Source organism: Vollenhovia emeryi, unplaced genomic scaffold, assembly GCF_000949405.1.
Source record: "Vollenhovia emeryi isolate VEMERY1.0 unplaced genomic scaffold, V.emery_V1.0 DF939165.1, whole genome shotgun sequence".
NCBI lineage: Eukaryota > Metazoa > Arthropoda > Insecta > Hymenoptera > Formicidae > Vollenhovia > Vollenhovia emeryi.
The window spans coordinates 401,163-426,390 of record NW_011967201.1 but is presented as its reverse complement, the minus strand read 5'-3'; the positions used below and the strand labels follow the sequence as shown (position 1 = coordinate 426,390).

The window sequence follows — 25,228 nt, the reverse complement described above, 5'->3', positions numbered from 1 at the left end:
AAAACTTGAGTGCTTTTTCCGTAAGTGTTGTAACGAAGTTACAGTAACAGTTACTTTTGTTTGATAACTCTAATTTCGTTACTTTCTCTCCATCTGTAACTGTAACTTGACTCAGTTACATTTTTTTCTATAACTATTTCGATAAAAATTTCAATTGACTTGGACTGGTATTACATTCATGTCGTGCCAGCCTAAGTCAAGTGAAATTGATCAAAATTATTTAACTCAATTTATATATTTATTGAAAATACAATAATATAACGTAGTAACTATTAAATGAGAAAATGAAATAACAATCTGTAACATTATTACAGTAATCTTGATATACAAGGAGATATTAATGTCAAGCGCAGGTTGATTATTCCCTCGACGTATACGATGCACATAAAATTATCGCAACCTGCTCGCGACCGGAAGCATGCAGAAAGAAGAGGGAGAAAAGAGTCTGCACAAGGGGCGCGTCTCGCACGGCTCATTTGTCGTCGGGTTTCTGACTCGGTTGCATTGACGAACGAGCTCTGGAAAGCGGTGGGAAAGGATTGCTGCGGAGGAAGCGACCGCAAAAAGGAGCCGACGACACGGAGGGCAAAGAGGAGCGAGGCTCGAGGGACAGGAACACGTTGGACGTCGCGGAAATAGAACACCACGCCTTCTAGTTTACCTAATTGCCGCGAGCCACAGCGGACTTGTCTCCTAATTATTCGGTGACGAATGGCACGAGAGCACGCAGAAGTGTGCGATAAAGCGCGGCCAAATCTCGCTCGTCTGACGTCCGCTGGCCGTTTTATATTCGCAATCAAACCCCCGAGTATAATTAATTTGCACGCGAGTCGCGACGATTGGCAAATCTGCCTTAGAGATGAGTTTACGACTGGGTGCGTTGTTGCCACTCAAGCTCTTAATATCCAAACAGAGATTACTTGCTATCAATGAACGTATTAAGCCTAATCTACAATGTGCACTCTGCATCTAGAAATATTCTATTTTACATAAACATATCGAAAAGCGTAAAAACTTGGTCGACAATGTACGATTGTGCATAATATACAATTTATTCACTTGCGCAAATTTTGTAAACGTTTATTGATTATAAAATAGAATATTTCTAGATGCGAAGAGCACATTGTAGATTAGATTTTAATAACTTGGGCAAGAAAATGTATTCGGAAATTCAATCTCTGATACTTAAAGATATCATATATTTAATAAACTTTAGTTATGTGCTTTTTAATCAACTTCTATTTCAATATCCTTCAGTAACACTTTGACAAGTGTAATATCCGAGAGAGAAAAAAAATAACACGAAGAAGTATTGTATATGAATGCAAAACTATCCCCCGATATCATAATAGGCTCATTCAAGGAGCGCTTCTCTGGTATCACCCCTTGCTCTTTATGTCGTTCTTTCACGAAGATTTACGTGCCGCGTTGACGGCTTTGTAGTTGGACGCGACATCCCACATATCTCAGTCCCAGCGCAAACGAGAATTGTCCTTTCCTTAGATCTCGAATTTATCGCGTCGGCCATTACGGCGTGTAAATCACGATGCGGTTACGTGCCCTGGGATGGAAATTAGTCGTTGAAGCCCTTGAGGGCGTGTGAGATGCCACGGAATTGAGTCGCTCGGCTCTCGTATTAATTATCCGTAAAACATAAGCCAGTTCTCCACACATTATGCCGTGTCGGATAACAATTGAAATATGTTTGAGGGCTGCAGCACTGCTTCCCAGCAATTGTATATTTTAACAGTAATCATTCTCAGAAATAATTTTATATGAAAAATTCACCGAGCAAACTATGTATGGAATGAACTGCACGTGATAATAATAAATTAGCTGTTACGTTTTAAAAGGAACTTTCCCCGGACTTGCAAGTTTATAAAGTTGCAATTTGAAGCTTAAACAGTTCCAATGATTTAGCGCCGTTTAAAAGTCTAGTAGTATAATATATTGGCGCAATATTCGGATATAATGTAAATCTAGTATTCCCAGTACTGTAAGCCTTTTCTTATTTAGCCAATCTATCTATTTAGCAATCTAGATAGCAATATTGTATCAATATTAGACCAATATTGTTATTACATGGTTAAATATTGGCCAATGCACTTCCAATATAAATCTAATATTATATAATTATTGTCGTGCGATATTTACATGTGTTTCTTGGTCAATTGGCTTTATGTTGGACAATATCGGCGAATGCATTTTTAATGTAACCAACGTTGGACCAATATTCAGCCAATGTTTAGCCAATGCACTGTGCTACAGGAGTAATGTCTATAGACAAAATTTTGGAAAAGTCTTACCAGCGTCGTTCTTTTATTGTAAGTGAGAGAGTTGCCGCATTTCCATGGTAGAATTAGCAGGGGAGACAGATAAATAGTGGACGAAGAGCAGAAACATTGAGTAGGCGTGGAGCCTGCAGGAAGTAATGGATCAAACTCACAGGCGACGGTCCTCTTCGCGCGATCTTACAGATTCGTTACCGCAAGAGAAGTCCCGTGTGGATTTTATAACAATTAGTCCCTCTAGTATCCGTAATAATGTTACCAGCTAACCGATACAAAATCGGTTCCGGCGAATGACGATATAACTCTTGACGAGTTCAAAGACTCTAAGTAAACTTTGAAGGTTTTCTTCGAAGATGTACGAGTACTCGTATGTGCAAATATATATTTGCGCTACCATTAAGAGGACTACTTTTTTCTGTTAACATCAAGAGTCTAAGAATAATACGTTGCGAATGAAAATTCGGAAACTCTCTTCGCTGGAAGACTCACATAGGCAACTGTCGACGCCAAACATCAAAACAAAATTGTGTTTTTTAAGGACAATCTATTCGCTTCTATCTATTCACATTTGTACTTTGTTAAATGCATAATAATATTTCTTTTGACGTCGTAACTTGAGAGAAATATCGCTCAACTTCACAATAATTTATACATGCAATTACGCAGAAAGATTGTAATGTTTACAGATTTGATTATTTTAAGTAAAATTGCTAAAATATGATTCTTTTTAAGTTACGCAAATTTAAATGTTAACAGTTGATTAAATGATTTTGACACATCACACGCGTTAACAATATTTGACGGTTTAAACCTGCTATTGTGAACGTCAGTAAACATAGCTTTATCTGATTTGGTGTAAAATAAGCACGTTAAATTTTTCCAACAGTACGTATATGTACATGCAGTAATGGCGTTATTGGCTGTAATAACTTTAATAAATATTGCCGACGAATTCAAATGTTTCCGAAATCTATTATTATGTCTGGTTTTGTTCGACGTGTCTTTATCGATTAGGCTATTTAACAAAATAAATACAAGTGTTTTACACCTGTGTAAATTTTGACATTGGCGTTCACATAAGCGAATTTATTTTCGCATATATCTATGTAATCAAATGCTATTGAATATTTAAGACATTTTACAGCTGTACTTGAAAAATAAAATTATTTTCATTATCGAGAGTCCTTATTTAAGTTTTTCGGTTTATTTTTTGATGGGTAAAATGTATCAATTATTTATTTGGATACTTATGTATAAGTATTCGAATGCCAAGTTTATCTTATCATAATAAATAAACCGAGAAACTAATTTCAAATAAATGTTGATCTTAATCAATTTTGCGACATTAAACAGTTGATTAAACATCTAAAAACATGCGATTAATCCGGGTTTTCACCAACGTCATTTAACTTTGATCTAAGTTTATATAAGTAATTTTTTGTATCTTTCTAAGGAAAAATTAGAAAGAGACAAAGAATGAGCGAAACTAAAACGACGTTGGTGACAACGAGCATAATTAGGATGTAGTTTTTTTTATTAATGTCGATTTTCTAAGTCTTTTTTTAAATATGTGCCTCTTGGAAAAATGATCTTTCTCTTTGCTTTAATTTAAATTAAAGCAATAAGAGAACGTTCTTTCAAGCAAGCCATTACATCGTAGGTATTTATGCGATTGTCTGGAAATGTAATAGAGCGTAATAATACTAATGAAACTCACCATAATACATCTCTGGTTCAGGAGATGTCGAGAATACCATGTCAGTATCGTCGAGCTCAATTTCCTCCGCCATTGACATGGATGAATCGGGTGCAACAACCATTCTCGTCTCCAATTCGTTATCTGGGAAACGTAATTAGTTAATTTAATCTTTACCACGGATTGTGTTACATCGAGATCGCTCACAAAATTCATCATAATTGAAAAGAGAATGTACGTTTCTAGAAAAATTGTCTTTCTCGTTATGTAATGATGAAATGTATAATATTATTAAATAAAAATTCAATTTTAAAACTGTGCTCATGATATTACATAGCATATGACTTATAATGTGATATTTATGGAAGAGTATTTTGCTAATCATATTATATAAAGAGACAGGCAATCATTTTTTAACAATAGAATAATTTAAAAATTGTTATATTGAATAAGAGAAACACAGAAACAATCTATTCGTTAACTTTCTCTAAAGGCGATTGACAACCGATTGTAATAGATGTTAGATGTTAAAATTGTAATAGATGTTAGTTATTGTAGTAGACGTTAGAACAATTTTTTACTACTCACTTTCTTGGCAAAGCAAGGACAAATCGGTGTGCTGTGAGAACTTATTTTCTTCTTCCTCTATCTTGCTCGGTGCTAATAGTCTCTCGATGCTGAAAGAGCACAATCTCGGATTTTCCGCAGAATCGCTCGTCCCCTTCGGCGAACCTGACTTTTTCATCTCTTCGTCGGACATCTTGAATATATTTGGTCGAGACAATACTCAGAATATCTTGCTAATAGCATCTATAAAACTGTCTTTTCGATACTCTCGAGTGAATGGTGCGCGTTTATTGAAGTTAGTTCTTCAAGGATTATATTTTTAAGTTCTTTCTATTAATTTTTAATATCACTCACTTTTTTCTCTGACCCGGTTTATGTACTTAAGATATCACAAGAATCAGTTTAGTGACGATACCGTTTCACCAAAACTTAATCGCACGATTTTGGTATTTCACTTGTAGCATCTTCTTTGTAAATTAATACATTATATTATATTTTAATTAAACGAGAAAACGGTGATATCGGCAATAACCGAAAGAATGAACAACAAAGCTCTCTGATTACATTGGTACCCCCTTGATCTCTGTGTTCGGAAGATTAGAGCCGAAACCAGCGACTGTTTTGTCGGGGTTACTCGCGGTGTCCAACAATATTTTTTTGGCACTCAAGTCAAATTCTTCGTCCCTTGAGGCGGTATCCCAAAGCCACGTGCTCACGACGTCATCGCGAGCTCGACCAATCGCACAATCCCCTGGGCGGATCTTGGCAAGCACGTGCGTCTCTGGAAGGAGCTTTTAATGATCTCGTATTGCGAGACGGTAGCGACCACTAAACGGTGGTAATGAGGTGACTATAAATTTCTGTCACTGCCACGGAACGCCGTTTAATAATCATGATAGGTAACAGATGCGATGCAAAATTGATTCAGCTATAACTTATTAATTTAATAGAAAGAAGAGAGAAAAAGGGAACTGTCGTTGATTCCGACTGAATTTGTCCGGTCGAAAGGCATACAAGTACTTATATAAATAGTATGTTTGAACAATAATACCTTAATCGGACTCACATTTAAAAATAATTTAAAAATAATAAATTGACTTACAATGCAACAGACGTAACACTCACAAAAGTGTATCATTATATCGTACGAAAAATGTGTAATGTTTAGTTTCACAACTGTACGTTATTGTCTAATAATTAATCCGATGGCACTGCTTAATGCGTTCGACAAATGCATTTATGCCATTAAACCGCTATTTCGGTGACTATTTGGTGCTGGTAGCTATTACGAAGATCATCTTTCCTACGCGATGAACATATTTCCAGATTATCGTATATAATAATGAGATCGTTTTGAGTGCGTTGCCCAAAACACGAAAAACTGGGTCTTCGGTATATTATTAGACACCGCCAAGAAGTGGCGACCCGCGAATATCCGCGAATTTACATCATACCGCCATTCCGGCGAACCTGCTCCTTCGTTTGATATAAACTGTGATTTTAATGAGATTGTATTCCTGATTGTGTATACTTTTTTCATGCACACGATGAGTCGACATAAAGATAACAAAATTAATTACGTGAATCTCTTCTAACTTTATACAACTCGTAATTTTATTGTGCAAATTTTCTTGAATAATTCTCGAGCTAACAAAATAGAATTTAAAATCTTTAATTGCAATACTTTTTGTCAGATAAAATTGCTTTTTAAAATACATGCCTCGATCGAAGCTCGAGAGTCGTTTAATTTGATTTATACGAAGGATTTTGTGAAGCGCGGACAGAGTTCTCTAGAAACTGTCAGTGGGTGTGACTGCGAGATCATGTTACCGATGCATAGTACCGCTCTGATAGACCTCTGCCGTCTCACATTCAGAAAATTGAAACCTTTGCGGTGGCTAGTGAGCCAAAATGTTTGTTAATTTCACGCTTAATTGGCGAGTGGCAAGTGCAACAGTTAAGATATATCTTCGTTCCTCTTAACATGTCCGCCGTGTGATACGCGACACGGAACGACAGGTTCCTGGCGTTCGTTTTCTCTCGCCTCGAACATATTTTTGGAGTCGCGTTTCGACATGTGAAAAATCTTCACGTTGTGACTTTGTATTCGTACCGTCATTGTACATATAATAAATGTTGTATCACCCTCGATACACAAATTGTGAAAAACTGTTAATTTAATGTCCAATCGCCGTCAATGTTTTGCAATAATCATAATACAATATGCACATTTCACGTAAAGTATACGGAAAAGGGTTTAATTCAATGAAAACGAGACCTTGCCATGAACCTTTCTATTTATTTCTTTAGGCATTAAGACAGGCCTGCATCTCATTCAAATTCTGTGCTCGTTTACTATCTTCAGAAAATAATCATCCCTAATTATATTATTTCGCATAAAGACATTTACATATTACACGCGCGGATTTCGGTATCTAGTTATTTCGACTATGTAGTTATATTGACTCACATAATTATACTCTTATTATACTACAAAGTATAATAAAAAATAATGAATATTATTAACATCATTAACAAAGAATATATTTATCGAATCTTAATATAATTAACTGTCGTTATATTAAATTACACACGGACAACGTTGCATTGTTTTCCGAAGTTCAAAGAAAAAATTTTAATCGGATAAAAGAAGAAAAGAAACTTGCAGTAGCATCGATATAACTTAAGATCAATAAACCTATATAGATATTAAAATTTCAAAAATCTAAAATCAAAACATTCGCGAAACTTGTAGTTGCACGTTTGTTTTTACGAACCGTTTCACATTTGGTCCATGTATCACTTGTGGCTCAATATTTCCACGATCTTTTTTCGAAATGTATCTTATCGATTTATCATAATGCATTAATGTTACACCCTTTTGCATTACAATAAACGTTCTATTATGATAACAATCCAGATACAATGCTCACATTATTGCTAATCAATTAACAAATACTCGTTCTTGTAATGTTACTGACGAATATTTAAACATTTATGACAGAGAATTCCGTTAAAACTGCTTGTGTATTAATAAAGAATATGTTGCAGATAAGTTTTGTACAACAAAGAGTGAAAAGCGTCGAATATTAATTAGATCATAACGATTTATCATAACGGGAATAGTAATTGATTGAATAGCGATTGCAACGTGACTGGCGCGAGATTTGCGTTACTTTACATTTGCTGCGTGGAGTTACCGTTCCAAGTGTTATTCTCATCATTATCATCCCCGCCTGAATGTAGTCTATGTATATTCCCTTGCGCCCTGATTGTAGTCCCTCCTTGATTACCCAAGTATCTTCTAAACAAACTGCATCACGAATAGAGAAATGTTTATTTAATATATTAAAAATCATATAACTGGTACAATTTTTTTTGTCAAATCTATTTAAATACCAAGTAAATGTACTTGACTCTATAATCGCACCTGTATGTGTGTGTGTGTGTGTGTCTGTCTGTGAGAGATTGTTTAACATGTTTGGAAAACCTACCCCGAAGATTGAACTACGTTTCGCCGATTCGGTGAAACAGCTCTGTCGGGGTTGTTCGTCGTTTCTGTAGAATCACTGTTGGAATCGCCACGTTGTTGATTAGCGTCTCCATTAGTGCCGGAAAAGTAGCCTACTATGTAATTGTAAATACGAATAACGGGCGTGAAAAAGGACCATATGAAGCGAGAGAAGAACCCAACGTCTTGCGTTGAAGTTACCACTGTTGTAACGTTAGACTGGAAATACGAAAGAAGAACATAATATAGCGAACATACGATTAAAAGTGTAATATTTTACAAAAAAATAGCTTACTGTATTTACATTTTTCAAGGGAAGAATTAGAATAACGGCGGTCGGGACTAATTCAAGTTCCAAAAGTGTTTTGTCGTTTTCCTCGTTAGTCAGTTCTCTTCTGGGAAATGATGTCGACATGGCGAATTGTCGGAAAGGTAAGTCGATGTTCTCGGTAACGTAGGTGCGTAAGGTGCGCAGAGTATCGGATGGTTCAAATTGTCCTGTATGAGAATTGCCGGACGGTAGTCTAAACTGAATTCTCGTCACAGTCGCGTTACTAGGTGCCGCATTGTACCTGGGTTGCTCTTGACACTGCGGCTGTTGCATTTGTTGCTGTTAAAGAGAGTGAAAGAAGCCTTCAAGTTAGTAATTCTAATAAAATGTAAAAAAATAAAAATCACTAATAATAAAAAAAATAACACCAACCTGCAGCGCAAGCTCCTTTTGTTTTCGTTCCAGCTTATCCTGAGCGATTTGTTGCCTAACTTTCTCGCGAGCCGCAGCCTCGGCAGCCTTCTCTCGCATCCTCTCCTCGTGAGCTTGCTTTATCTCCAGATCTTGCTGCATTTGCCGTATTTTTTGCACGTCACGCCCCATCTTGCGTCGTTCGATCTCGCGTTCCCGGTCTTTCTTCTGCTCCTCGTCTAGTCGTTGTTTTCGTTGTAACTCAATTAACTGCCGTGCTCTTTCGACCTTTTCCTAAAGGCGTGTGACAAATATATAATTTGTTCAGGTCCGAGTTTCGACTAAAGTAATACTTTTCGCAATTCTTTCGTCCGTTTCTAAAAAGATACTTATTTAACCGAACAAGCAATGTTATTCGACCATATCTGGCGCAAAATTTTATTACGAAAAATATTACCTCAGCCAGGGTTTGAACCTGGACCTCCCTACACTCTAGGCGGGCGTCTCATCAATTCGACCACGGAGGCATGTGGTAATATTTATCGCAATAAGCTTTTAAATGATATTTCCGAATGTCACACTTTCGTGACTGTTTTTCGAATCTTATTGTTAGAACTGTTCGCCAACTTGGTTTTCGAACAAGACACAGAAATAATCGAGACTTATCTAACATCATTATTCAATTCATTACCAATTTAATCATCGCTATTTCGACTTTAGCTCAGACCGTGTTTCAAGACTGAAAGCTTAGTTGAATGTATACGCAAAAAATATTATTAAGCATTGAAGATTCAGCTCGACCGTATAAGGTGTCTCTATTATTTGTGTTACTTAAGTAATAAAGACAAAATTTACTTATCATAATTTATTATCAATATCGTTGATGGTCCACATACCTCGGCTGTTAATTCCTTATTTTGATTAGTTTCAGCATTCGTCTTCGCGGATGCCTCATTATTGTCTCGATTCCCTGTGTTTAATGAAGTCGCAGCCTTCGCTGCATCTTCTGTGACATTGTTGTCATTATTTGAAAGGTCTGGCACAACCAACTCTGTCACGCCAGAAGTTAAATCTGTATTCGGGTTGGAATTGTTATCATTGATATTAGGTGAAGTAGTCTCAACGGTATTATTATTACTGCTGCCACCGGCGGCTGCAGCTCTCTGTTCCGCATCGATTAAGCTTAACGAAGATTGTTTATTACTCTTCCCTGCCTTGGTCAGCACATTATCGATTTTGGACAGTAATTCGGCCGCAGTTGTGCTACCAGCAATGATTTCCAGTGGCGTGCCATTTTCCCCAATGAAGAATAAGGACGGCACCGGCACCAGTTGATCTGAATTACGCAATTCGTAAGGAAACTGTTTAAATACGATCGATAAAATGAGGTCCCAGACAGCGTGCGTGTCTAAAATACACCTTTAGGACGTCATTACCCTAGTAGCACAGTGCATTGACTGGACATTGGCTAAATACTGGTCCAACGTAGAGCCAATATTGGCCAAGAAATAAATGTAAATGTCGCACAATAATAATTATATATTATATTAATATTGGAAGTGCACTGGCCAATACTTAACAATGTAATAACAATATCGGTCTAATATTGATGCAATATTGGACCAATATTGCCGAGGGGGAAACCGCTGACCAAAATCTTGTACCCCAATGCCCACTAATGCCCAGTGGGCATTACTTTATCTAATTACCTTATTTTATCTTTATAATGCCCGAACAATGCCTACTAATGCCCAGTAATGCCGCAAATCTGTACACCACAATGCCCTCAGCGGTTTCCCCCTCGAATATTGCTAAATAGACGTATTGGCTATAAATAAGAGGAGGCGTCCAGCTTACAATATTCCCCGTAAGTAAAATGATGGCAGATTGCAGGTAGACTGGCAACAGATTTCATCAGAACATTTCAGCAGATTGACATCATCTGCGTCCGCATTCAGCCTGTGTTTTGCCGTCAGAGTTTGCCGACATGCTCGAACAACAAGCAGATTGTCGGCAGAAACCGAGCAGGATCTGCGCGGCAGCTCGACGGCAGGTTGGTGGCAAAAGCTGAGCAGGATCTGCCGTTTAATTTATATTTTTCATTTCTGTTCCTTTCATTACAAAGATAAAAATAAGCAAGTAGTCCTTTAAGATTTCTACGCACTCGTAGACAAGAGTGCAAGAAAGCTCATTTCAGCACTTGAAAAAGATGACCAAAGAATCTCACGTGGACGAATTAATTTGTAATACCGCATGTGGTTTTCTTCTTAAGAGAAAGTGTCATACCGTGTGTCTATTTAGCGGAACCGTTACGCTACCAAACGACAGAGTTTGCTCCATTTTGTTACCAATCCGCTGACAAATTGTCAGCAGATTCTGCGCGGTTTCTGCAATCTGTCGCCAATGTTGCACGAGCAGGATCCGCTCGATTTCTGCCGCCAGTCTGCCGTCTAAACATGTTATCAAGCTTTGTTATATTTCTGTTGATGTTCTGCCAACGTCGCGTGATGTATCAGAGTTTGTATCAAACGTAGTCTTTCTGTCGGCAAAATGTGGAAACAGAGTTTCCTGAAATCTGCTCTCCACAGGCTTGGCTGTCTGGGTTGGACCAATATTGCGAGTACGGCAATTCATACAAGAGGATACAGATCTGCGCGAAGAATCTATAAGCTTCGGACCCGCTTTCCAATCTTATGGCCACAAAGTGCTCGCCCTCCAGGCGGGAGGAGACCTCCGGAGCGTCAATCGCCCGGGCGAGTTGCACCGACGCGTCGTCCTTGCCTGAAAGAAAACATTGCACCGACGTCTGCGTTACTGTTTCAATTTGCACAGACAAATAGCCGATCCGCCGGAATAACCGCGGCGGCGTGCGCGACATATTGCCGCGTATCCGTAAGGGAGCGTCGAGATGCGGGAGGATGACTCGGAGCCGAGTCTAACCTCAAACTCGGATTACGAACCTTCGACGAACACGACGAAGACCGCCTTCCTCGACTTGGACGTCGCGACCGCCTCGTTGATGCTCCCCGCGAACCACTTCATCGTGCGCGAGTACACGTACTCCACCGTTTGTCCTCAAGCGAGACCGATGACGTAACGAAGGAAACTGCGGAGCGAGACACTGGAAATTTTGCGACGGACTTGACGTTTCGAACGCGGAGCGAGCGAGGTACGGCCGATGAGTCGTCACTCTCCACTGTTATACGATGACGACGATGACTTGTACCCCCACCCGTCTCCAAGCTGGGACTCGGATTGCTCGTTTGTCGTGCACGCCAAACATTTACCTGCCACTCTAGCGTCCAGTTTATGGATATACGTGCAATTAGCTGACAGCGTCGGCATCCGAGGCGCGGGGCGCTCCACTTTCCCCGGATAATCCAATTTCTAATGCCATTGGCGGCGAATCTGGACGGTTTCCCGGACAGAGCTAAAGGCTCGTCTACACGACAAGGCGTAAGGCGCGGCGCAAGAGCGCGGGCACAGGCGCAAGAGGATTTTTCCCGATCGTAGGGTCGTGGCGCAGCGGCGCAAGCGAAATAAACTAATTTTATTTCCAACGCCTGCGCCTGAGCTCTTGCGCCGTGCCTTACGCCTTGTCGTGTAGACGAGGCTTAATGGAATCCTCGCTACAAGCCGAGCGCGACAGGCGGACGCGAGCGCGGATCTCCGCGGCCAATTAACGATTCCGAACTCGTTAGATCGAAAATGCAATCTCTCTCTCTCTCTCTCTCTCTCTCTCGCCGATCCCTCGCGCGGAATAAATTCGAGAATCGAGCCCCGGAAAACTGCTCGCCGTTCGCAGGTGAGGAAGTGCAATCGACGCGTCGCTACATGGGCGCGCGCCCGATTGCCGGAGCGCGCGCGCGCCTGCGCACTCGGCGGCACGTCCTGAACAAGAAACGGCGGACCGGGACCATTCCTGCGTGGTCGGTGTGGCCGTGTGAACGATGCTGCGGCGACTCGCGGGGAAGCGGATCTCTCGTTGTTTTTATTGATACACCACGAGCGAGCGCGAGCGTGTTCCACGAGGATGGCGCAGTGTCTGCGAAAAGGTACGTAGAGACCGCGTCGCTCCCGGACGAGAGCGCGATCGAGAACGCCGCGGCGCCGCGTTCGACGGTTCCCCCTACGAGCCGAGGTGGAGGACGTGGAGCGAGGGGAGGAGGAGGGGGGGGGGGAGCGGACTGGCGGCAGTGGCGGCGCCCGCGCCTCCGCCATCTTGTCCGATCCCGGCGTTCCGCGAGGCCCCCGGAACGGCGGGCGTGGAACGTCGTAATGGCGAGTGCGTCTGTTCCGCGTATCTGATGTCGCGATAAAGTTCGGGCGTACGCGGCCGCCTTCCCCGGTGTTTCCGCCCCTTCGACGAGATCCTGACGCCCGCGGCAGCGAGCTCCAGCAGCGTCGAGCACGCCGGCCCCCCGCGGTAGACCCCGCCGCCGAGCGCGCCCCGAGGGCGCCCGTGGGTGCGAGCGCGCGGCGCGCCGTAGCGTGAATCACGCGTCCGCGGGACATGGAGAGGCGCGGCGACCCGCGCGACACGCGATAATCGTATAATATGAGCTCGGCGCGAGCATGAAGGTGACCGTGTGCTTCGACAACGTGAGGGTGGTGGTCCCGTGCGGGGACGGCACTCTGCTGGTGCGGGACCTGATGCACGAGGCGATCCTGCGGTACAGGAAGGCCACTGGCAAGAGCGACGGCAGCCTGGCGGTCAACAGCCTGTCCTCGCTGACCGGCGGCGGCCTGCTCGACCCGGACGACCGACTGTGCGACGTGGCCGACGACCGGGAGCAGATAGTCGCGCACCTCGCTGGCGCGGACGCCAGCCACGTCGGCGGGGACGGCGCGAGCTCGGTCGGCACCAATAGTCCCGACCTGTTCCACCGGGACGGCAAGGAGCAGGCGTATCCGCTCGACGTCCATTCCTCCGTGTCCAATAGTATTAAGAGGGAAAGTGCCAAGCGTCTGTCGATGCACGCGCTGTCGACGAGGGAGCCCTCCCTCGCGACCTACTCCGCTCAATCCCTGCCCAGAGTGTCACGGCGCAGGGAGCCCTTAGGTCAGGACTCCAAAGCCTCGTACGAGTTGGGCAGCGCCGTCGAGGCCGGCGGCCAGGACGTGCGGGAGATCGTGATAAAGAACGAGGCGGGGCCGCTGGGGCTGCACGTGGTGCCATGTTACGACCTGCTGGGCAACGATCAGGGGCTCCGGGTCGAGGGCATCGAGCCCAACGGCCGCATCGCCAGGGACGGGCAGATCGACCTGCACGACAATATCATCAAGATAAACGGCCACAACTTGCTGCGCATACCCTTCTCCAAGGTCCAGGAGATCTTCCGCGCGTGCATCAACGACCCCTGCCTGCAGATCTCCGTTGTCAAGCACAAGACGAACATGCGGGGCGAGAAGTCGTTGCACAAGAGCCACGGCAACACCAGCGGCGGCTCGGAGAAGGCCGAGGGCGACGAGAGCGTCAAGAGACTTCAGTGCAGCAACTACAACCTCCTGCAGACCGCCAACACCAGGAAGATCGGCCGGATGATAGAGATAGAGCTGGTCAAGGGTGGCAACGGTCTAGGCTTTAGCGTCACCACGCGCGACAATCCCGCCGGCGGCCACTGTCCCATATACATTAAGAACATCTTGCCGAAGGGCGCCGCGGTGGAGGACGGCAGACTGAGGCCCGGCGACCGGCTGCTCGAGGTCAACAACAAGGAGATGACCGGCAAGAGCCAGGCGGAGGTGGTGTCGCTCCTCAGAAGCATTCCAGCGGGCGGCAAGGTCAGGCTGATGGTGTCGCGGCAGGAGGAGATCTCTTCCAACATTCCAGATTCTCAGGGTATCGCGACGTCCGCCGTCGCCTCCGTCGCCTCCGCCGCCGCGTCCCCGGCCGCCGAGACGCTCGACAATTCCAAGTATTGGAGCGCGTTGAACAGGTCGCCGGCAAAGAGCGAGGCGCACGACAAGGCGGCTGTTCACGGCTACGACAAGTGCGCCTACAAGCCGATCAAGTCTTCCGAGGACGTGGTCCTGTCCCCGCGCAAGAATCGCGTGATAATGAACCTGGATATACCGGTGCACGACACCGAGAAGGCCGGCCTGGGCGTCAGCGTCAAGGGCAAGACCAACAGCTCCGAGGACAACAGCGGCATGGACCTGGGTATTTTTATTAAGAGCGTCATCCACGGGGGCGCGGCGTCGCGGGACGGCCGCTTGCGGACCAACGATCAATTGCTCAGAGTTAACGGCGTGTCGCTGCTGGGGCTGTCCAATTCCGAGGCGATGAAGACGCTGAGGAAGGCGATGGTCAACACGGACAGCTCGGTGACCGGCGTGATTAATCTTATAATAGCTAGAAGGATATCGTCGTACGACACGAGCGAGAAGAACACCGTCGACAGCCTGCAGCCTCACCGCAAGCCGGAGTCTGTCAGCAGCGTATACATATCGGATTCCTCCAAGATCAACGACGGCATGGTTAAGGAGAAGAACACCCTCAACTCGCAGACCGACGTGTTGGACAACGGGGGACTGCTGTCCTGCGTAACGGCCTCGCCGTGGAACCCCGTCATCGACAGGCTGACGGAGCAGTACGGCAAGAGCAGCCTGAGAAACGAGAGTTACTGCCTCGCCACCAACAAGACCTGGCTGGAGTCGGTTAACAATGCCAAGAAGATGATAGGCTCGCGCGACGACCGGGTCGAGGCGGTGCTGCTCGAGGAGTCCAACAACGACAGCTCCCAGGGCAACGACGGCAAGCGGAACGCCGAGGACAAGGACAGCCAGTACTCCGGGGATCCCACGTACGACAGCCAGTTGTCTCTGGAGGAACTCAACTCCTCCAACAAATTTTCGCGCGACGCCCTCGGCAGGCAGAGCATGTCTGAGAAACGGCACGCCGCGCTCGACGCCAAGAACACGGACACCTACAAGAGGAACAAGAAGCTGCGCGAGAACAAAAACGCGGAGCAGGTCAGCCAGAAGCCGACCAACCAGACGAGCAATCACTCGGCCGACCTGTCGGACTATCCCAAGAGGAGCGGCAAGTCCAACAATTTCGAGAAGCATACGAGTAAAGGGGCCTTGGCTGGCAACGCGAGTGCCGACAATAAACACTACGAAAAGCCTGTTGATGTTGCTCAATCGGAATATATGTACACTATACCCGGATGCAATAATAAATTTCTCTCGCCGAAGAAGCATTGGCTCGTGGACGATGTGCACGGCGAGGTTACGAGTAGCAATAAGGGCGAGCGAGAGGGTTTCTCCAACAGCCGCGGAGACGTCAAGCAGGCCTCGCTTAATTCAGCACTGGACGACCGGTACAAGCGGAAGAAGAACGGCCTGAGGTCGATACTACGATTGAACAGGAATAGGAAATCGCTCAATTTTGGGGACAGCATAGAGGCGAGGCACGAGACTAGTAATTACTGCAGCGGAAGAATCAGTTATATCGCATAAATGCAAAGACAATACGCAAATAAATGCAGAAATTCTGCACAAGTAAATAATATATACATACATACCAACACACATACATACATACACACACACGCGCGCGCGCATTATCGAGCATCTGCAAATTATACACATTTTTGCATATATATAAATATATATTTTATCTATAAATATATATATATAATACGATCTGTTCCAAAGTGCCTTATATCATTAAAAGAGGATAATTAATTCTGTATATATAATTTTGTACTTGTCTTTAACTGATACGGATCATGTACTTACTACGACGTAAACGTTACACATGTAGTTTATATGACATCGGAATTAAATAATAGTTCCAAAGGAGGAATTATATTCTGCTGCTAAATTGATTCAAACTGCCGTCGTTCCCGTTGATTCAACGTGTACCCATAGAATCTTGAATTTGCAATAGAGATGTCTATTGACATCGAGGATAAAAAAAGGTCGCAAAAGTCGCGGTGGTAGGTACAGACTTTTTAACCGAACCGACTTTCTTCTCTGCTTTCCAGTTAACTTTTCGCTGTAATTCAACGATGTTGCTCTGTTGTGTGTTTCAGCATTTCAGATTACTCCAAACGCAATTCTTTATCAACAGAAGCGTTTTCGAGGCAAAATTAATATACAAAAGCCGAGAGCGCCGCATTACTACAGAGGATTGGTAAACGCATTTCTGAGGCCCTTTTATCCACCACGAAACGAAGGCAAGAGATTAGAGGAATTATGCAAGAATGTAGCAACAGTTGCGAGAAAGAAGAAGAGGGAGGAGGAATATAATCCTTACCAAAGAATAATAGCACGTGAGGTCCGCAATTGGTTTGACAATTCCAAAATGGTTGCCATTTGCCATGAGAATCCCATGTCGGAGGAGGTCAAGTTTGAGCTTAAAGTTCCATTGAAGAGGGCAAATATGTACTACAAACAATACAGCAATAAGATTATGAGATTAGCGTTGGCAGACTCGCCTTACGTGGCGACAATGCCATTGTTTGCGTCAAGATTCTCCATTGTATTTGGTTCTGACATAAACGTCGCTGCCTTCGAGAAAATTACTAAAAAGTTCCCACAAGTCATTTTATTGGGTAAGATTTTATTGAGTAAACCGCAAGTAGCGCCAAAAATGGAGAGATGCTGTAATAAATCTGTTTCTTCTTCTTGCAGCGGGTATACTAGAGGGACATGTGCTCAATAAGACGGACTTTTTGAGATACGGCAAAATGGATCTTACATCAGCGCGAGTTCATCTCGTGCAGTTGTTACAGAACGCAGGCGGTAACAACTTGAATCAGCAGCTCACGCATCATCAGTCCACGTTAGTTAATCGATTAAAACAGATCGGTACAAATGAAACGGCTCCCAGCGAGAACGAAGAATCGGTGCCTGTATAATTGCAAAAAATTGCTTGTATCGATAATTTATTATACAACTTAGATTTATCGAAAGCTTTAAGTAAAGTATGATTTATTTCCCTACACTTTGTATTTGCGGTAAAAATAACAAGCATTGGTACAAAGTTAAGCGTGTTCCTCCTTTTTATTAGAGTATCACTTTCAATCCTATCAAGGACAGTGCCGCAATGAGAGTACAATTATTGAGCAAGCAGCGTATAATTCCTGTTTCGTACCGATTTACCGGGGTTCGAGCTTGTGCTAAACGCACGTATAAAAGATCTTCGTACGTCACATCGGTTCTGTAAATTATTATGTGTCAATATGGGTAATAATTTCTAAAGCATTTCTAGGAGACCTTGTTATCACTGTAAACTTGGCGTGCTCTCATTGTTGTGGCAGTTGTAATTCTTTAGTGGCAGTAATTGCAACGGGGGTGACACTTTACTCCGTTCTCACCGCATCTGCAACCGCCGGATATGTCTCCTTTACCCTGCGACAAGTAACAGCCTCGATCAATAAGGCCGTAGAACGTAATGATGTCGTTAATTGTTAAAAAGTTTACGCTCGTTAGAATCCACAACTCTTTCAGAGATCCTAATAAATTGCAGGAAACAAATTGATATTTACTCCTGGGCCCCAACGCGGTCCTCTGGTTACCCAACATATCTCCGTTTTGCACATTGAGCAAACCAGCCAATCGCAACCCCATTTCTTCATAAGAACAACGGCACACGTGGGACACGCAAGTGCCTCCCCTCTTTCGACCATTTCTTTGAGCATCGCCGCTGTCCTTTTAGATTCCTGGTCGGTCTCTTTCGAAAGTTGCAATTCTTGCTGATACTGTTTGCAATTCTTTCCAGTATGAACGACCTTTGAAATAAAAAATGCGCTCTTCATTATTTTAAAAATCTTTGGTTACTTTATGAATTATTTTCAATTTGCATTGTTCAATAAATTTGTGTCGCAATGCGTATACTGTGAGAAAGAAAGGAAAAAAAGAGATAAATACAATTTTTTAATATTTCCATTCTCAATTAAATATTGCGGTAATTTTAATAAAAGCGTTGTTAATATTTTATGCGATCGTAATTGAAACGAAAACCAGTAATTGTATCTATAGAAATGAGAAACAAAACAACAACGAAAGAATTCTCGTTGTAAATTTGAGCGCGAGCATGTATAATATATTTTGAGCAAAATAGCTTTCGGCGTTGCAATATATTTTTATTGTTGGAAATAATGCATCGAATTTCATTATTGTTTAATACCGCTTATCGGTTTCGCGCACATAAACTAATATTTTTAATTCCTCATTGCATATCGTGTTTTAGCTTTCCGCAATTTTTTTCCCTCGCACATTTTTCGATAGATACGAGCAACGCTCACCTGACAGGTGAGACAATTGTTGGCTTCGCATACAGGACACAGGAAATTGTTCACGTCGTCGTCGTAGATGCACCAACCGGGACAGTCCGGTGTCTTGCAGTGGAAAGCCTTGTTTCCAGCATTGTTCTCCGCCTGCGCGATCGACTTGGCGAGGTGCTGCTGATAAACTTCCGGCTCGACGAGCTAGGCGTAAACAATAATGGGATCATCGCAAACTTTGTTAAAACTTGGGTAATCTTAAACAGAAACTCACCGCCTTGATCTCGCGTTCTTGAAGAGTCGATTCGCACGTATAGTCGGGGTCTCTGTACGGGCATTTCACCTCGGCTTCTTCGCAATAAGCGATCGTATTGGCGATACATGGCCTGCGAGAACCCGTGTATACGAGGGACGTTTATTATACGTGAAAATAAAAGATGCGCGCATTTGTTGACTGATAGAAAATAAAGAATCGTAGTTGGACTGTTGCGCGTATTTTTTCCTCTTTTTACAGAGTTCACCGCACGAGAGAACAGAATCTAGGATATCCGTCCATACGATTGTGTAGCATGTTTCGCAGCAGCGTAATTGTCGCATTAGTAATGCACATGAATCAGCGTATTATGGAGCAGATAAATATATCTGTGATGCATCGCGGTTTAATGTGTAACTCATACATATCTAGATGCTCGAGCCGGCTAAATGCATTTCGCTAGGATAAATTAGAATCGACATAGGCGGTTGTAGGGAGCAGCTATAATGAGCGCGAGCTATCTATCGTAGATTATCTCTGTGCAGGGAAAACACCTATGTAGGAGCACGATACGGCCGCTGAAATTGGTCCCTGTACTTAACGGATTAAGCAGTAATTAAAGCTGGGATGTGAGGCAGATTAAGGGGGTTTCTACCTGCAGAACATGTGTAAACAATCCCTCAGAATTACACCTTCGCGCGGGCCGTATGTAACGAAGCATATTGGGCACTCGATTGGCTCGGAGTTCGGGATGACGTCCCAGTTCTCCAGCGATATCAGTTCCTCGTATCGTCCTATCTTGACACCTTCCGACATCTCTGTCTCCGCTGTCTCTTCCTATTGTTACACGAGCATATCAAGACGCGCGTCGCACACCTTCCCCTTCGATTAACGTGCGCGGCCAGCTGACGAACAAATGAAAATCCAGAAGACCGCGATTATTACCTGATTCTCGATTGTTGTCGATGTTATTTCGTCAGTCTCCTCAGCGTCTTGCTTTTCTTCGATCGTTTGCGAGACTTCCATTGGCGGATCTCGTGGCGACTCCTCGGGAATCTCCTCTGCCATCTCCTCTGTTCGCTGCGGCTTGCTCGCTTGCGCTGTATTGTCGGCGTGCAGTTCTACAAAATTCCGCAATATAATATTAGTTTACAATTTTAAAAAGCACAAAAAAGCGTTTCGCATAACAATCAATTTTAAATATATGTAAGATAAATGTCTACCGACTTTTAGAATAAAGGTCAACAGGAATTGTGTTGAAACGTGAGAACGAGTCGAATTACCGGGCGCTACGAGATAAAGAAACACCGGCGAGCCGTCCACTGCGTGTAGCCCGTCGAGGGTCGCCCCGTCGTCATCAGCCAAGTTTTTTCCAATGATCCATCGCTGCACGTTCGCGGGTATCTCGAACTCCGTATGTATCTTTGTCTTCAGCTCGGCCACCGTCATTCTCGTCGGCAGCTGTTATCACAGCCCGGTCCATGAAACGTTTTGTTTGCTTATCGAGCAACCGTCAGTATCGGTTACTTACCTGAAGTGGTATCGGTCCTTGGTGAGCGAGTTTGTCTTCGATATACATATTGACTTTAATCGACTGATCCTTCAAACATGCCGCCGAACGCTGTCGTATCACCGAACAATGGATTTTGAGCCTTGCCAATTCCTTCGCTAATCCCGCCGCTTGCTGATGATGGCCCGACGCGATGGCCCCTTCCAGCTTTCTTAGTAATCGATTTATGGCCAGGGTATTCATGTTCTTCGCTGTTGAATTATCGTCTGCAACAGTCATCGCATTGCCAAGTTACTTTTACAATTGCAAAGAAACGCCGAGTCAGGACAAATTAATTAAAACCGATTCAATTTCCTGAAAGTCTTCAAAGATTATTTATTCGCTTATTTATAATAATTCCCTGTAAACAATTGAAACAGGAATTTTGCTCCGAATGGATAATCCGTCGCCAGATTATCGCTTTAGCGATTGCAATTTGCGATATTACCTTTATTCGCAAGCTCATCATTGTTCAACATGATTTTACTCTCGTTTGTGATATTGGGCTGCTCCTCGGGCTGATTACTATGCGAAGTATCCTTCGACGTCGACGGATCCGCTCGTTGCTTCGGCGATACGGGTGGAACGTGAGTATTGGCGTACAGCGACGGTTCTATCACATTGGCATAAGTGTTTTCCTTGCGCACCTCCTTCGTGGTCTTCATAGCTTCTATCTCGGCGAAATCGCGCGGTCGTATCAGTTGGAAAGTATTCTTCACAAGGACCGAACCTCTGCCAGAAGTTCTGTAGAGCACGTTCTCGTGCTTCCATCCCGCAGACGTAGACGGTCGCTCGGCGGAAGTAGAAGGCTGATTCAATCTACGGATGTTTCCACTGGTTTGCGCCGACGAGGATACCTTCTGCTTATCCGTCTCGTAATCGTTCGACGTTGTCGTCGCCGAGGCAGCGTAGGAGGTCTTGTTTCTAGGTACAGGCGAGCGCTTCTCAACCTTTTCGAGAACATCGCCGTCGTTTGACAGAGCCTTCTTCGACCTGGGCCGCTTCGGTAACGAGTGCTTCATCTCCTTCAGCATCTCCTTCAAATCCGCGGTAATTGGGTCCTCGACGGTATTGAGAGCGGTTACTTTTGTCTTGCTGGACTTGGCCTTCCGGCCGGAATCAATCAGACCCGACGTTCCCTTGTCTCGCATCGATCTTTCCGGCTGTATCACCGGTCTCGTTTTGCCATCCTTCTCGGCTTCCACGAGGATATCGAGCACTTTAGCCACTTTGCTCGATACGGCTTCGTCCTCCGGAACTTTGGCACCGACACTGTCAGATTCGGCCGCTGGTCTCCGCTCGATGAGCTTGAACTGTCTAGAACGCAGCTGTCGGTCGATCTCGTCGAAAATGTCCGAAAATTCCCTCTGCACCCCCTCCGCCTTTTCTCTGAAGGGATCTAACGCGTTCTCCCTGCCCTCGGCTAAATTACGAGCGCGGGAAAGTAGGAATTTTCTCCTCGTTTCGTTGCTCAGTCTCGGCGATTCCTTGTCCTTCATTTCTCTCGCCATTTCTTGCGATCTAATCTTTTCTTCCGGAAACGCGATATCCTTCTGAGCAGTTACAGGCTCACTCGAGCGATTTGCGGCGAGCTGACTTTGTAAGAACGATATTCTGCTGGACGCGTCCTTCATCAGCTGATCATTCTGCTCTTTGCCAGAGGTGATTTTGATGTCCACTGACTTTACGTCCGCTTCGGTTTTATTCCTCGACGATCTCTGCTGCGGCAGGAAGTACCTGGAGATATCTTTGTCAACGCGGACGCTTTGGCCGAGATCTTGCTGGACCGAGAACCTCTGACTCCTCCAATCTCCGACCTGCTCGAACTTGCTGTTTCTCGTTGCGTCGCGATCCAGCTTATAACCCGGCTGATCCCTTTTGGCAAAGAAATTGGCGTTGACCGTGACCTTCGTGATGTTGCTGATGGCATTGAATTTGGAGATTAACGCGCGCGTGCCTCGCCTAGGCGACGAGCTCTCGATCGCCGAGGTGACCATGTCCTGAACGAGTTCCTCGTTGACGGCGTCCCTCCTGTCGAACTCGTCGGCAAACCTCGAGGTCTTCAGCAACATCGACGCCCGCGTCCGCGCCTGCTCCTCCTGCACGATCGCCGCCGCTTCCTTGTCCAGCTCGCTAATGTTCGTCAGGATGGACAAGCCGGATCTTCGTTTGGCCTCCTGCCGTTTCCTGTCGTCGCTCTGCCGCTCGCCGCGATGGAAAAAATTCAGTCTCGACAGAGAAGCGTCGACGGAGTAACTCGGGGAGGAATTTACATTCGTCCCGACGTACTCCTCCCTCATTTCGGCAGGGCTGCGAAAGACGGCGCCTCTCTTGGACGATCCGGAGTCGCGAGAGTGCTCGAAAACGCTGCGCTTGTACCAGGGCCGAGGCATGTTCAGAGTACCAGCGGGGCTCTGCGCTCTTTCCTGAAGGATCGTCGCGCCGGACACCCCCGCGTCGCTCTCGTTGCTCCTCGCGGCCTTCGGACTGCCGCAGACCTCCTTCTTCGACAGCAACATACCACCCTGAAGGATCAGCGTGTCGTTGCTGATCGACTGTCCCTCGTCGGCAGCCTTTCGCTCTTCTATCTCCATGCCGTCGCCATCGGTGTCGAGCTTGGACTGTTCAGGAGGTCGCGGTGCCCGTCGTTTTCGTCTGTTGCTGTTTCTCGCCGGCGGCGTCTCGCGTACATCAACCCCCGCGATCTTCGCCGCGCCGGGAGGGTTGGGCGCTCTCCGTTTTCCCTTCACGTGGACCCGTCGCCGCGCGGATCCGTTGATACTCGCGCCTCCATCGAGCCTCCCCGACGAGTCCGACAGGCCCCTCTCGGTCGTCAGAAAGTTGCCGCACGAGCTGAAGGTCGTAGGTTGCAGCGAGTACCTGGTGGTGATGTCTCGTCTTCGAGAGTGCACGTTGATCGGTAGCGTGCAGGCGACGCTCGACAGCGCGTTGTTCTCCTTACCGAGGTACACCTTGGAGGCTCCGGCGGCGAACGGACCTACCTCGGCCGCTTGCCTCAGTATGTCCAGAGACAGCGCGTCGCAACGGCCCAGGGTGCCCGTGTGAAACGCGAAGCTGCGAACCGTGGTGGTGCTGTAGAAGGTGTCTACGCTCTCCGCGCTGGAGTAGACGCTGCTACGTCGTCGGACGACGCCATCGTCGTCGTCGTCCGGCCTCGCGCCCCTTCGCCGTCGTTTCTCCACGGTTGAATCGCGATTTCGCTTGAACCACCTGAACAGGGAGAACCTGCCGCTTCCGCTTCCGCCGCTGCCGCGTGTTAAAGTCGGTTCACCAGCGACTGCGCCGCGCGCTACCACCGCGTCCGCCTCGACGACGACGCCGGACGTTCCTCCTTTGCGCTCGCCGCTCGGTACGCCATTGAGGGATGCGCTCGTCTCGTTGCTGCATGCGGCTCGCTGTACCATTCTTGCTCACTCTCTCGCGTATCCCGAGCCGCCGCGCCCCGCCTCAGCCGCCACGTTGCATAGTTCTTTATTTAGATTCGCCCGAAACGCGGTTTTCAGTTCCCTCCAGCCTCCCTTATACGCGAACGCCAAAAATCGCGGCGGAGCAATCGGAGAAGTCTCGCGGACGACGTTTATGTCCGCCGGATAGACGTTTCTCCGTAGGAAACGTCCTCTCCTCTCCTCTCGCTTTTTCGGGCCTCGCACTTAACTGGCAGCTCCTGATTCATCCGCGCCGCGAGTCGTCCACTGGCAGACCTCCGCGACGGACGGAGGTGTCAGCTGCATCGCGGACTCCGACGTCTTCGGGGCGACGGGCGCGCGCGCGGACTGTATATCGGCGGATTTTGCGGCCGAATCGCGCGTAGTCGACGCTGAACCGGCGACAAAGATACTTACGTCGGCGAACTATTAATAGACCGGGTTGGTCTCCGCTCTCGCGGCGGGGTTATTTTCAAGTCCACTTTGCACACCGCGCGCGCGCCACCGTTCGAAATCAAAACAGAGAAATACGCGGGCTAACGTGCGCGCTTTTTTAATGCGCGCGGCTTCGTGCATTGAAAAAAATACTATTGTGCCGGCTGCCTCGGGCTTTAGTCGACGTTGAAATGTTTTCGATTGAAAGCGATATGCGATTCCGCACGCGGCATAGTTCCGTATTTCCGTATTTTTAACGACGCCTGCATCTGAAATATTTCAACTAATCGAAAAGTGTGGGGCGGGAACGATATTGTTTTATAGGGAATGCGCACGATTCGGCTTGTCTTGGAAACGTAGTAATAACGTTAACAATGTCATATCGATCGAAATAATTTGTATAAATGCTTCTAGTTGCAGAGAGCACATTGTAGATTAGGCTTAAGGGGATCCTACAGCCGCTGGCCAACTCGATCAGTGTCAATAAGATACGAGACGGAATTAAAAACGTCAATTGTCGACACTTTTAATTCCAAGTTCTACTCGGTCCGAGAAATTTA

At 45.5% G+C, this 25,228-nt stretch overlaps 5 protein-coding genes across 8 annotated transcripts in view; 2 read left to right on the top strand and 3 right to left on the bottom strand.

The window, feature by feature from the left end:
- Positions 1 to 6,753, bottom strand: part of LOC105564394 (homeobox protein ceh-19) — a 14,295-nt gene extending 7,542 nt beyond the window's left edge. The window contains exons 1-3 of one of the 2 annotated variants that reach the window (XM_012016718.1): positions 4,909 to 6,753; positions 4,576 to 4,747; positions 4,009 to 4,131 (exon numbers count right to left, since the gene is read on the bottom strand). In XM_012016718.1, the coding sequence (XP_011872108.1) occupies positions 4,009 to 4,131; positions 4,576 to 4,747 (295 nt within the window). In that variant the 5' untranslated portion in view covers positions 4,909 to 6,753. Of the gene's footprint in view, positions 1 to 4,008; positions 4,132 to 4,575 lie in introns of both variants that reach the window. The other variant, XM_012016717.1, reaches the window with a different exon arrangement.
- Positions 6,754 to 6,835: 82 nt separating this feature from the next.
- On the bottom strand, positions 6,836 to 12,163 carry LOC105564395 (UBX domain-containing protein 4). 3 transcript variants are annotated; one of them, XM_012016721.1, is made up of 8 exons: positions 11,708 to 12,163; positions 11,394 to 11,528; positions 9,952 to 10,083; positions 9,644 to 9,819; positions 8,769 to 9,041; positions 8,361 to 8,675; positions 8,049 to 8,284; positions 6,836 to 7,867 (listed from the first exon to the last, which is right to left on the bottom strand). In XM_012016721.1, the coding sequence occupies exons 1-8, from the start codon at positions 11,787 to 11,789 to the stop codon at positions 7,732 to 7,734; spliced, it is 1,485 nt and encodes a 494-aa protein (XP_011872111.1). In that variant the 5' UTR covers positions 11,790 to 12,163; the 3' UTR covers positions 6,836 to 7,731. The 3 variants fall into 3 exon arrangements, with proteins under 3 accessions (XP_011872111.1, XP_011872109.1, XP_011872110.1); XM_012016719.1 differs by having other exon boundaries at positions 9,644 to 10,083; positions 11,708 to 12,161; XM_012016720.1 differs by having other exon boundaries at positions 8,370 to 8,675; positions 9,644 to 10,083; positions 11,708 to 12,157.
- Positions 12,164 to 12,651: 488 nt separating this feature from the next.
- On the top strand, positions 12,652 to 17,744 carry LOC105564392 (39S ribosomal protein L10, mitochondrial). Its single transcript, XM_012016715.1, has 3 exons — positions 12,652 to 12,802; positions 16,790 to 17,311; positions 17,391 to 17,744. The coding sequence occupies exons 1-3, from the start codon at positions 12,781 to 12,783 to the stop codon at positions 17,615 to 17,617; spliced, it is 771 nt and encodes a 256-aa protein (XP_011872105.1). The 5' UTR covers positions 12,652 to 12,780; the 3' UTR covers positions 17,618 to 17,744.
- LOC105564391 (partitioning defective 3 homolog) lies at positions 13,311 to 16,560 on the top strand. Its single transcript, XM_012016714.1, has one exon. The coding sequence runs from the start codon at positions 13,323 to 13,325 to the stop codon at positions 16,209 to 16,211; it is 2,889 nt and encodes a 962-aa protein (XP_011872104.1). The 5' UTR covers positions 13,311 to 13,322; the 3' UTR covers positions 16,212 to 16,560.
- On the bottom strand, positions 17,744 to 24,681 carry LOC105564393. The gene is made up of 9 exons (XM_012016716.1): positions 21,236 to 24,681; positions 20,770 to 21,014; positions 20,522 to 20,699; positions 20,184 to 20,359; positions 19,894 to 20,075; positions 19,260 to 19,371; positions 19,007 to 19,189; positions 18,248 to 18,490; positions 17,744 to 18,110 (listed from the first exon to the last, which is right to left on the bottom strand). The coding sequence occupies exons 1-9, from the start codon at positions 24,210 to 24,212 to the stop codon at positions 18,030 to 18,032; spliced, it is 4,377 nt and encodes a 1,458-aa protein (XP_011872106.1). The 5' UTR covers positions 24,213 to 24,681; the 3' UTR covers positions 17,744 to 18,029.
- Positions 24,682 to 25,228: the final 547 nt, after the last annotated feature.